The sequence below is a fragment of the Protopterus annectens genome, chromosome 1.part1, assembly GCF_019279795.1.
Source record: "Protopterus annectens isolate FY-2018-M chromosome 1.part1, PAN1.0, whole genome shotgun sequence".
NCBI lineage: Eukaryota > Metazoa > Chordata > Ceratodontiformes > Protopteridae > Protopterus > Protopterus annectens.
The window spans coordinates 838,411,705-838,425,523 of NC_056726.1; the positions used below are offsets into that span (position 1 = coordinate 838,411,705).

Sequence of the window (13,819 nt, forward strand, 5' to 3'; positions counted from 1 at the left end):
CTTTTCCTCCCACTTACCTATTCTTCATACCTGCAGCTCTCAGCAGCTCTCTGATTGTTTTTTGCTGCCTTTAATCGCTTTCTTGTTCTACCCGCTCCGTTTGCCCTATGGGCTCACTCCGCTCCCCTACCCTACCCCCAATTCCCACCCACCCACAGAGCTCCTACCCTTATACTTCTATAGCCACACCCCTTACCTTCCTCAACCAATCACTACCTACTTTTGCTCATACCCCCTCCCTCACCTCAGTTACACCTTAATTAGTTAATTACCTTAACTTAAGACAAACCCTAACTTCTTTCTAAGCTTACCCAATACTACTGACATTATCAGCTAATCTATTAAACCCATCTTACTTCAATTAACAGTACCCTTATCCTTCCACTTACTCTACCCCACACTACTCTTTCTCCTTCTCCCTCGTTTTCCCTTATGTACTTTGCTCCTCCAACCTTCTTATTCAAACTATATATCTATACCTCTAAATGGACCCAACACATAAATATTTCTACCCATATATACTGCTCTTAACTACAATTCTTGCTTCTCTTACAATACCTTACTCATTAACCTCCTTTGAACATTTTTCCCTTCATGAACATCTCCACCCCCTCCATGGAACTCTTTCAATCTCTCTTAATAACTCTCTCAACCATAGTAACATAACCTCCACCTCCATCTATGTACTTCCAAAGTTCCATAGATCTACTCATATTACTTACATCCTTATAAAAAAAACACAAATTATTACTACAAAATCCAAAAGTTTATACACTATCCTCTACCACACCCACTACTAGATGGTGACATTCATCCCAATCCAGGCCCCAATACTGACACTACCATAAAGCCTCTCAACCTACCTACTTCACATATCTCTATACCACATAGACCATCTAATTCCCTCCTGATAGCGCACCTAAACATCCGTAGCATTAACAATAAAATTTTCCACCTACATGCACTGTTAGATGTTCACTCATTTGATATTTTCTATATTTCAGAAACATGGCTAAAGCCCTCTACTCTTGACCAGGAAATTACCCCTCCAGGATATAACATCCTGAGATGTGACCACAAAGCCAAAAAGGGTGGTGGAGTAGCCATTTTGTATAAATCTGAACTCCAGCTTTCACCCTTCAATTTGCTACTTCCCTCAGCTCCCAACTCAGAAACCCTCACTGCAAAACTACAGATCAATAACTCCAAATCTATCTATCTATCTAATTTGCACTTATCTCCCCCCTGGAAATAACATCAATACTCTTGAAAACATACTTAGTTACCTCTCTTCACACCTACCCCAATAAACTATTGTCTTAGGTGACTTTAACATAGACTGGACAACCTGTAATTCTCCCAATCCTACCAACCATATAAATCTATATGGATTCACACAAATAATGATCACTCCTACTAGAATCCATAAACCAAACAACAAAGAAACCATCCTAGACTGGGTCCTTCTAAATAGTCATCTTGATTCTTATAAACCAGGAACTTTCCCAAATGATATCAGTGACCACATGCTAACTTATATAATCAAACAAAAAACTTATAGCCCCAACATAAATACTTTTAAAACTTCCCGCTCCAAAAAATACTTTAACCCAGAGAGCTTCCAAAACGAACTGAAAGCATGTGACTGGTCACCTATGCTTAATCTTGAACTTGATGAAGCAGTAATCTACTTTAATACTAGATTTCTCCAAATACTAGACTACCATGCCCCCTATCGCTCTTCCCGCATAAGAACCAAAACTTCCCCCTGGCTCACAAAGGCAACTAGGCAAAAAATCCTTCTCAGAAATAAAATTTGGGCTAAATGGTGAACCTCCAGAAATCCAACAGATCACATCTATTTTAAACAATTAAGAAATGCCACCAAGAAGGGCATTCTTAAAGACAAAAAAGACTATTACCTCCACCTACAACAAACTCACCAACAACATCCTCAAAAATCCTGGTCTGGCATTAACAAACTTCTTCAACCAGGATACTCTAAAACTCCTGACCCTATAGGTTTCAACCATAATAACTCTAACCAGATTCCTGATGCCTTTAACAACTATTTTACTGAAGCTATTCTATCCCTATCTAACACATTACCATCCACTTCCACTCTCCCATTAATAACACCTAATATGCCCTCACCTACCTTCCATATACATCCTGTACCTACATCCCTCATTTGCAACCTCCTTCAAAAGCTCAAGCCATGCACCCCTTCTGCTGACTGTCTTCCAGCTGAATACCTGCAAATTGCAGCTAAAGCCATTGCCTACCCTATCTCCATACTTATAAATAGAACAATTTCAGAAAGCAAAATCCCCTCTCTATGGAAGATCTCCCATATAATCCCTTTACACAAAGGTGGCTCATCAACTGAGCTCTCCAACTATCGGCCTATTGCCTTACTGTCTCCATTAGCTAAAATAATGGAGAAATGTATACACAGACAACTGCTTGACCACCTACTACAAAATAATCTACTTGCAGATTGCCAACATGGCTTTAGGCCTTACCATAGCACAACAACTGCCCTGCTATCCTTCTCTGATTCTATAAACAAAAATCGTAACAATAACACCTTTTCCTCTGCTCTATTTATTGATCTTTCTAAAGCTTTTGATATGGTGAACCATCCCATACTTATTGACACTCTAAAAGCCCATTCACTAGACCCCAAGCATTACAATGGTTTAAATCCTATTTAGAAAATAGACAGCAAGCAGTTCTCTGGAATAAGAATATTTCTTCATCCCACCCTGTAAACATTGGAGTACCACAAGGTTCTATCTTAGGGCCACTTCTATTTTCCTTATTTATTAATGACCTACATACTAGTATTTCTCAAGCCACCTGCGTACAGTATGCAGATGACTCCACCTTAATTTGTTCAGCCAAGTTCATAACCTCTCTCCAGTGCCTCACCCAAACAGTATTTAACAGTGTTGAAAACTAGTTCACAAAACACTGCCTTCTTCTCAACCCCAAGAAAACTAAATTATTGCTTTTTTCTCCTACTCACAAGACACCTCAACTGCACTTCACAGTAACCTCTAACAATGGAACCATCATATCCCCTGATACTACAACCCATCTTCTAGGTGTTACAATAGACAACAACCTTAGCTACATTGACCATATTAATTCCACTATAAAGACGGTAAACAAAAAACTAGGGACCTTATACAGAATTAAATCCTTCTTTACCCCTGCAGCCAGAAACACTATAGCCCAAACCCACCTAATCTCCACCCTGTTCTATGCTTCTGATATCTATACTAATCTTTCTAAAACCAACCTTACCAAACTCTCCACCTGTTATAATAACATAACCAGATTTGCTTCTGGTACCCCATTTAGAACGCATCATTGTCACAACCTCAACCACCTGGGATGGTTAGAACTACAGAACCAATTACTTTTTCAACAGCTTGTTATCACCCAAAAGATCCTCTACTACCCTAAAAATACCCCAATCCTCACTAATCTCATCTCCCCTTACAAAAAGCTTGCAACTCTACGCTCAGTAAATAAACTCCAAATCTCTTCCATTAAATCCAACAACAAAGCTGGGGACTCACTCTTCTCAAACACCATAGGAAAGAGCTGGAATCATCTTCCTTTTGAAATTTCCAACCTTACTTCTACTCTACTTTTTAAGAAGAATCTTAAAGAATATCTTAAATCCCACTGGCTTTGTCCCTGCCCCAACCCTGACTGATATCTCTTGCCCCCTCCTGCTCTTTCTCAAAAAAAAAAAAAAAAAAAGAAATTTTTTACTTTATCTATCTTCTGTTTTAATTTTTGTTTTTACTCATAGTATTTGATTCTAGCCTAAATTTGCTAAATAACTCTGTATAACTCTACCTTTTAATGTTAATTTTGTAACAAATTTTATTTTATTTTAATTATACTTTATTGTATTTCCTTGTCATTGTTGCTGCTCGGAGCTTTTCTCCCCGGGCCTCTACTGAAAATGGACATGTATCCAGTTAGACTAGCCCGGTCAACAAATGTAAAATAAAATAAATAATAAATAAATAAAATATCATATTCTTGCTCACTCTCCAATTTTCAGCAATATTATCAAACACCAGCGGATCAGGTCTGTGAAATCCCTCTGCCATGCCAAATAAGTGTCAAACACATACCAAGTACTTGTAATTATATTCAGCTGTACAACAGACTCTTTGAAATAACTGTACTCTTTGAAAAGACTGTACTGTAATACTGCACTCACTGCCAACACTTTGCACACTTTAGATACTTTGAATAGCTTTAGTTAATGTGAAAGTAGGACATTGTGAAAAAATACAGTTTTCTCTTTTTTGAACATTTTATATAATTCTGATATTGTTTCATATGTTTTCATAATTATTTCAAGTACTTTTTCAGTATGTCACAATTTTGAACATTTTGTTTATGCAGTAATTTGTTTGGAATGCTTTGCTTTATATTCATTGAGGGAAAAATCATTTAAATGAGTTTAAAAACCTTGAAATATTTTCTGACCTGTTTACGAGTTGCTTGCAGTCGTTTGAGCCACTCTTGTATATTCCTCCATTTCTGACTGTGTACCTCATGATTTTAAGAAGTTTTGATTTTGGATCACATTCTGAGAACGTCACTCGTCTAGTGTATTCAAATAAGATGACTAGGCCTGGGTGTTCATTTAAGATACTTATTACACACAAACACATCAGGATGGCTGACTGGAACATAAAACTTAAGCAAATTAGCTAACTGACTGACTGACGTACACATACATCCTTTCACTCCAGCTGCTTACACAAAATGGCATTCTGCTTGCATGTACTCAGTACTTTCTGTGCATGTGCCCATGAATAACAGTGGCTTTAAAAGTACAACACACACACACTATGATCTACACTCCCTGTGTTCTAGTGGGTTTTTTCAGGGTGTTCCAGTTTCCTTCCATATTCCCAAGACATGCTGCAGGTGCATTAGACATTCTAAATTGGCCTTAAGTGTGAGTGTGTGCATGCGGGTGCCTTTTGAAGAAGGTTGAACATTGGTCTGGCAACTCAACAATGTAAAACTCCACTGCCACTTGTTCTGCAGACTGATGATCTTCTGTGGTGATCCCTAATGGGCACAGCTGAAAGGAGAAGAGGAAGACTTAGTCTTTATAGCTAGAGAGTCACAGATAATTAAACCAAACCAGCCAACAGCACAAGACCTATAAAAAAAACTATCACATTTTATCTGTTTTCAGCAACTAAAAATCGAAACCTGAAAAGAATTTTAAATAGATCATAAAATATTGTCAGGACAAAAGTTAGTTGATCATAGATCTACTTGAAGCGTTCTGCTTGGTGCAGTGAGTTGGGGCATTGGGTGCTCAACTGATGAGTGATGTCTGATTCCGACTTATGGTGGTATGAAGAATCCATGCTATTTATTATACTGCAAGGTAAGGATATGATCTCTAGCAGGCTAGAATTGTCCCAGTGTTAGGGGATGTTTTAGTGGGTGAGAGTCCCACAGTACCAGGGCAGGGCTGAAGTCTGGTCATCATTAGCTTTCACCTCCTTGCAGTGCTAAAAAAAAATTAAGTAAATTTTGCTCCAGACTAATTCTATTGATCTATTATGAAGGCACATACGTGCTATGAGTTGTGCCAAGATTATGTTGTAATTTTTTATCCATATTGCCACTTCAAAGTGTCTATTACCTCCTAATATCTGATTACTACTCGTACTATACAGGGACCCTGGAAGTTTTACATCCCTCTTCAAGAGGCTATATCATCCACGCTGAGAACCGCTGGTTTAAGCAAAAGTAACTCACATTTAAGTTACTAGTTACTAAAAAAGGTAATATAGTACTATTACTAGTTACTATTTTGAAAATGTAATTAGTTATATTACTAGTTACTAGAAATTGTAATATATTACAGTAATATATTACTTATTGTAATAGATTACTCCCACCACTGGGGGACACTGTTGCAGCGAAAAAATCTGCAACACACTTCCACAACTACACTCTGCACTCTGTACCACACAATAACAACAGGAGACGAATGGCCAGGGATTCAGACTTCATTGCCTGGAACTGATCTTGTTAACTCTCAGTTAGCCTAAACAGTTAATGAAGCTGCACAAGGGACTACTGCTTAAGTGAGACAAACTGTGAATATAGAAATAAAACAAGGTTTGGTCTTTATGCTGCAAATACATGCATAAGCAATCCAGATGACCTTGGGGAATCTTTATTCCATAAAGGTTGCATGCCTTCCTATGTATGCACATTGTTTAACGTAAAGGTGTATCATTTTGTGTGCATGTGCTTCTTTGTTCTAAATCAACTCCCATAGTGAACTGACCTGCAGGAAAGAATGTTGTACTTTTACTTCCTTTTGGCAGACTAAAAATGAAACCTTGTACTGACAGTGATGTGTGAAATTATGCCAAAATAGGAGTGTTTTATTACCTAAATGCTGACTATAATGACAACATGCATGAGTTCTTGTTCTTATGTTTCCAAACATTGCTCATGTTTATGTAAAACTTTGTTCAAAAAGAACAACTTCCTGTCAGTATTCTTGCCATAGGAGTAGACTAAAGGCATAGACCGAGCCATGTTGCAGTGGATAGTAATTTATTTCCTTGTTTTTGTGGCTGCAAGATTCACAGTAACCAAAACTGTTAGCTCATTTTCAGAATGTGAAGGACTTTTTTATAAACACACGGAACCTCAAGGATTCAGCACACAAAACACAGTGAAAATCTGTCAGAGATTTTATGGCTACTACCGGTTTGCAACTCTCTACAGTACTGAATACAGAATTCCAGTGTACAATGCCTTCCAGCTAACCTACCCTTCATTTGAGAGCACTTGGAATGAAATGTTTTCTGACTTAGAGGTATGTAGCTGTGTTTTTTTGGTATTGTTGGAAAAAATGTCTCTTAAGCTCTTTCTTGAACACTTGGGGAAATATTTTAATACTGTATGTTTCAAACTGTCACTTCTACATTCAACACATATTGCATAGATTTGATTTTGTTGGCTGGAAATAGCTTTACATCAGAATAAACTGAACTTGTCTCGCAGAACAGAAGGGTAGCTGCACAGAGATAACAGATGTTAAAAATCATAATTTACTTAAATGCCTGTATATAGTAGGAGGCATTTCATTGTTTCTGTGTCTTGATATCGTTGCTGTACCTCACATCTTCCTGTGGAAAGGGCAGACAAAGAGGTATATAATAGACAATACTAACTTGTCTGTTGTCATCTACAGTTGTTGAATGCAGTACAAATGAAGTTGCTTCATGTTATCTGTACTTTTTCATTTAGTTTCACTTTCATGGCAGCAAAATGGAGCTTTTTTCCCTGGTCTTCTGCTGAAAAGGAGGTTTGTTTTTGCTGACCCAGTCAGATTATCATATTAAACAAATTTAATTAAATAATAAATAAATAAATGTAAAGCAGAAAACAGTTCTTGGTGGAATGCAAGACCATCACAGGATGTGTGATTTCAGACTTATACCACACACACACACACACACACATGCATCTGCACACACACACACACACACACACACACACACACACACCACGTATGCATAACTGTTACCACAGGAAATCTGGGCAAAGTCAAAGATAATGGTAGTGCAATGGCCAAAAATAGGGACAAATTTTAAATATTGCTCTTAAAAACTTGGAAAGTTGCTATAATAAAAGTTTTGGTTACCACGGATGTTCTGCAGGATATGAAGTCTGCAACTCAAATGTCTGCCAATGCTTAATACATTTAATCCTCACTGATTTGCCAGAAAACCACAAATTCTATGAGAAACTGTACAAAAAATTAGGCAACAATCCTGGCATTCTGCAATAATCTGGACAGTTGAGAGGTATGCCCCAAGTGCAATTTAGAAAATCACCGGTCCACCTATCCACATTGTCTTTAGATGTCTGAAGAAACTGAATGAACACCCTGTCTCAAATGCATGCAAATACAGAGAAAAGCAGCAAGCTTCACAGATGGGTCACCATCCTGGGAACTAAACCAGTATACCAAGTGTTGTGAGGCAGCATTGATAAGTGCTACACCAGTATAAACCAAATCAGTCACAGCTATTTATGGGAATCCTAGGATTCTCCAAGTTAGTCATTTTTGTAGAATCCAAGTTGCTGCCAAGATGTCCATGCAAAAATGTAAAGTAAAACGTCTTGGGGAAAAATCACCTTATAGATATTCTAAGGGATACACTGAAAGTGTATATTGTTGTTTGTGAGAGCTTTATGAAGAGATATTTGTGTAGTAACACTTAGGATACTACTGCTGCTGGAGGCGTGAAAAATGAACATGTTGACCTTTTACTACTTGTGTAAACATTTTTAGTGGCGCTGTATATTTTCTTGGATATTGTATATTTAAATATAATGATACATATTGTGTTGTCTGTGTGATATGTTCTGTCATTCCTTAATTTTAGCTGCTAGAAAACATCTCAGATGGACTCAGTATGTAAGTCAATTTACAAGCAGGCAAGAAATATATCAATCAGTAAGTTATAATCAACACAGGCCCCACCTGCTTGCTGACCCTTGTTCTCGTTCCCCTAGGGATAGAAAATTGGGTAAAACTAGCTTGGCATGTAATAGCTCTTGATCCATTAGCCTAGTAATCGCCTATGAACTTAGTATATACTGTACTATTACTGACTATGGTCACATATAGGTGTAGGCTTATGATGTCTTTTCTCTTAGATCTCCTTAGTGAGTAGCTGGTACTTAACTGGAGCTTTATGTGCCCATTTTCATGTTGCTGGCTGAATGACCTTACATCAACTATTTTGAACAGCTCCAACTGTTGATTCTGTTCTGTTTCCAGACATAGGAAATAGTATAAGTGGGATAATGCAACAACATGGAACCAAGGGCCAATGAAGCAATAATGAATCTTTGTGTGTTGCTTGGTAAACACATTAATAAAATAAAAAAAATTACTTGTGTTTGCAGGTTGTCTCATGCTTAAGGAAGCACAATGTATTGGGACAAGTTATGACATTAGAGATGTTTATTTAGCGTTTCCCACAGTGATAATATCTTTTAGCAAATTATAGTAATATCTACATCTCCTGCATTATTGAATATAACCTCAATAGAATAAAATGTTATTGTTTAGTCATACTGCACACATCTGTGTTTTATAGTACTCATGACTTACTGTAGCAAGTTTACTGTGTTTGCAGACTTATTATGCTGTACTTGGTAACAGCATACCTCTCAACCTGGAAACATCAAAAATCTGGACAAAGGCCCATGAAAAGTAGGTACAACTGGCCAAAAATCTGTATGCTGATTAACATAACATTTGCATACTTAATTATGTAACCTCACCAACTCCAGTGGAATTGTGGGAGACCAACATTCAAACGCAAATTGAAGAACAGACAACATATTAAATACAAAATATAACCAGAGCAATAGTGTTTTATTTATATTAATATTTGGATTTGTATCAAACTTTGGTTTAGAGAAGGGATTGGAGTTTTTGGCTTAGGGAGCACAGGAAGTAAGTTTTTTAGGTTTAGGGAATGGAGTTTTAGGGTTAGAGTTATGGTTCTGATAAGGCTATGGAAGTTAAGCAAGTGGCAGCGAGCAAGTAATAGCAAGCATAAAGCAACTGAGTGCTTGTAGTACACCTAATAAATACACTTATCTTCAAATTACTGAACAATAACTACGATCATCCTTTAAAATATGTACTCATGGAACACAACACAAACAGAAACCTAAAAGGACACAGTGCTACGAAATACTTAATTTTACTTTACTTTGCATCGAAAAGTCTGCAAAATCATTTCAGCTTAGTGGAATAAAATGCTGAATGCACTAAAATAAGTCAGTAGCATTTCAATCTTTAGGAAAAAGGCCATTTAGCCAAGGAAACAAACTGTGATTGCTTTAGAGATGCAGGGTAACAACAAGGGCCTTTTTAAGCCTAGCCATGCATCCCAAATCTCTGACAAGTCCTGATACCCTTGATAAGTGTAAGCAGGGGCTTGGAAGATGAAACATTTACATGCAGGGCCTAGGAGATGAGCCATTTACAGGTTGCCTGTGTCCATTAGAGACATAGGTGCCAAACCAGGGATGAATTTCCTGTTCCCTATGCAGTTGTCCAAGCTGCACTTGAATTGGGTTAAATAGTAATCCTGTTTGTTAACCAGGCATGTTCACTGGATGCACACTGTCCCTTTCCTTGGGTGACTCAGGAGCAATGCATGATTAAGTGACCTACTCAGTCACACATTAGGCAAATGAGGGCTGAAATAATCACTCTTTACCACATGAATTACAGCTCATAATCTTAACCTCTGTACCAACTGCCAGATAAATTATATTAACTTAAGCAGTAATATTGAAAGGTTTTATAGATACTGTGAAGGCTGCCAGCCCAGCTAGCTGGAAATTTGTAAATAATTCATTTGTGAATAGTAATATGATTTGTATGCTTGTGTTACAAATGTAAGAAAACTATATTTTATGTGTATATTAAACTACTGGTGCAGAAGTGTGTGTTGAACTGTATGTTCTGTACTGAGCTTCAAGAATGTAACCACAGTGAACCCTGCTGGAAAAAAGCAGACATGTGTATATTCTATATGCCTGTGCAAATGTATGTTTTGATGGTAAAGGCTGGAACATACAGACTTAACTTGCAAACCCTCAATAAAAGCAAAGAGTTTTATGATGGTGTTTATCTCAGCTAGGAGACCAAATGTCTACAGCTAGGAGTTCTTCTAATGTCTGGAAACAGAAATGATTACAGGTTTCAAAATGTAAAAGTGTTTAACTGTTTTACAACTTCCAATTCTAGGCAAACTTGTGAGCGATAAGTATTTTTGACACAGAGGTGCCAGATTTTTAAGTTTCTGTTAGCCTGGGAACTGAAGGCAGAGGTGACAAAGAATTATGTAATCTGAGATAACCCAACAGTAATGTTTGATAGTAATTTAAGAACTAATCAGAGAGTGACTCTGTGTATTTTGTATCTTGACTTTGGACCTGAAACATCCATCTTCAGCACTTCTCATCTGTATTTGCTTTGCTGTGTGAGTAAGACTTAGATTACAGTGATTTCTCTTAGACATAGATAGGAATTTAATAAGATTAGTTTAGATGCTTTCTATAGTTATGTGAGACTGTCCTGCAATGTTGTTTTAAAGTATTTCCTGTAATTCTGAACTCTGTTGTCACTGTGTTGAGTTATTGAGTATTGTCTTGTTCTTTTATTATTTATTATTAAATATATTTAAACCTTTTAATTGTGGTTGGTTTGTTTAGAGATATTTAAGCTCTTAACTTGTTCATGTATTTGGTGACAATATATAGGCCACTCCTAAATAGCCTTGGTCTTGGTCACACTTACCATTTGGATAATAGTAATATTGCACTATAGAATTGGTCACCCTTTGTAAGGGCCTTATAGTAGCTGATAAGCAGTGGTTGGTGGCAGCTGGTACTATCATATAGTCTGGGCAGAAGTGGGGCACTGCCAGTGAACCTCTGCCAGCCTTCCCCAGATGTGTCTGTGTGTTTGTATATAAATCAGATCTCAAAGTGTGTGTTTGACACCTACTTGGGGAGGGACACAAAGCACTGGTTGGACAGAGAGGGTACTGGAGGATTTGGCTTGACCTCTCGGCTGAGATCTGAACCCTATAGCTTTGTCAGTGGGGGGGGGGTCTTATTGGTGATTTGAAGAGAGAGGGAGAAACCAGCCCCGGACTGACTACGATATGTGTGTGCTCTTAAGGGAAATTGTACTTTACTTTGTGTGTACTTGTCATCCAATGTGCACATCCCTCACTGGTGCTAGTGGTGGGTATTGAGGCTCCTTGATTACTGGGCCAGTGCAGCGGCGTCACATATTAATTACTTGGCAGTGGTGGGATAGCCTCATCACATATTAATTGGTTGACAGTTGTGAGATAGCCACATCACATATTAACTAGCTTGTAGTGGTGTGGCTATTGAATTCCTGTAGCTTGTATACAGTGGTCACTGAAGGTGCTTGTACATTTAATTAGGCATGCAGTAAACATTCAGAGTTCATATCACAATTGTTTTATTTTCTTTTTTTTGTTACCTTAGTTAGTCAGGGAGAGCAGGCAAGCATGTCAGCAGGAGCATGGCAAGCTGACAAGGAATCAGTTGGCTGAGATGTGCCAGGCTAAAGGACTGGTGCATGCCAACCTAAGGCAGACATGATTGCAGCTTTAGTCACAGCTGCATCAGAGAATAGCAACTAGGAGGATGATCAGACTGGCCATGCAGATGCACATCTCTCAGAAAATGGACAGCTCAGCCTTTCCACAGAGGACATAAAACTCCATCTGGAGTTGAAGAGACTTGAGCTAGAGGCCAAGCATTTGGAAATAGAGGCAGCAGACAGACTGAGGTGTCTAGAGACTGAGGAAAATGGGAAACTGCTATGCCTGGAAGCTGAGGAGAAGGGGAGACAGAGGAAACATGAAAAGGAGATGCTGACTCTTCGCCAGAGTCATGGAGGTAATGGGGAAGGGAGTAACTGAACCCCAGAAGCAACAAAGGTCAGTAAATTTCTTCCACAACTTACAAAGAGGGATAATTTTGATAGTTTCATTCATATTTTTGCGAGGGTATGTAAACAGTATAATGTTGACCAAGGGCTCCGAGTACAGTTCCTGACATCCTTACTCTATGGTAAAGCTGTAACCATTCTTTTCAATCTGTCTGATAATGACTGCTTAAATTATAATGTTGTGAAGAATTGTTTGCTAGAATTTTTTAAGTTAACTCCTGAAGCTTATAGGAAAAAGTTTCTTGAACATAGACACAAGGAAGATGAAAGTGTGTGTGAATATGTTGCTGAACTAAGCACTTATTTTCATAGGTGGGTGAGTGGATGTCAGGTAACCACTTTTGAAGGGCTGGCAGACCTATTGGTGAGGGGACAAGCCCTTAGCACTTTGCCTGAAGACATGAGAGTCTGGTTAGCTGACAGACGATGCTTTACTGCAGATGAGTTCGGGAAGAAGGGAGACCTATACCTAGCAAGCAGGGCATCACTGCACAGAAAATGGACATCCAGTGCTGCTCATGGGTCTGAGGGAACACATGGTGGGCAGCCCAGACTTCCTCAACTGAGTCCGCCAGTAGAAGGGGAAGCCACTAGTCCAGGTACATGTTCAGGACCTAGGGTTAAATGTTTTAAATGCAATCAGTGGGGCCATGTAGCATACAGACATCCATGGAGGCAAGGTGAGGAACAAAAGGTGGGAGAGCCAGTAAGTGGGAATGACAAAATGCCAACAGTATGTTGTCTCGAGGCAACAAGGGTATCAAAGTACCACAAGAGGTTATACCCTACCTTAGTGAATGGAAAAGAGACCATGGCTAAGAGAGAGACAGCCTCTGACCTAACCATTGTAAAGCCTGCAATGGTTATAGATGAGCACTACTTGCTTGGGCAGTTTACTCCAGTCAGAGCTTTAGGAGGGATGCCATTCCAAATACCTTTGGCTACGGTTCACCTTGGCTTGGAGGGTGGAAAAGGAAGCAAGCAAGTAGGTGTGTTTGAGGATAACCCTGCAGATGTCCTGATGGGGAATGATTCGGATAATGCAGTACCATGTGTTCATGCAGTTACATGGAGTCAGGCTTGGAGACAAGCATGTAGGTCTGGTAGCTTGGGGGAGACCCAGACAGACTGCACACTTGCAGCCAGGACTGGTGAGGTGGTTACTTCAGGGAAGGAACTACCCTGTAGCAGTGAGACTGAATGTGA

The 13,819-nt window shown here is 38.6% G+C and overlaps 1 protein-coding gene across 1 annotated transcript in view; it reads left to right on the top strand.

Annotated features, from left to right (window-relative positions):
* Positions 1-6,030: 6,030 nt before the first annotated feature.
* The window catches only part of LOC122807688, a 130,219-nt gene continuing 122,430 nt past the window's right edge, over positions 6,031-13,819 (top strand). The window contains exon 1 of the mRNA XM_044078645.1: positions 6,031-6,898. Coding sequence (XP_043934580.1) covers positions 6,614-6,898 — 285 coding nt within the window. The 5' untranslated portion in view covers positions 6,031-6,613. The remainder of the gene's footprint in view (positions 6,899-13,819) is intronic.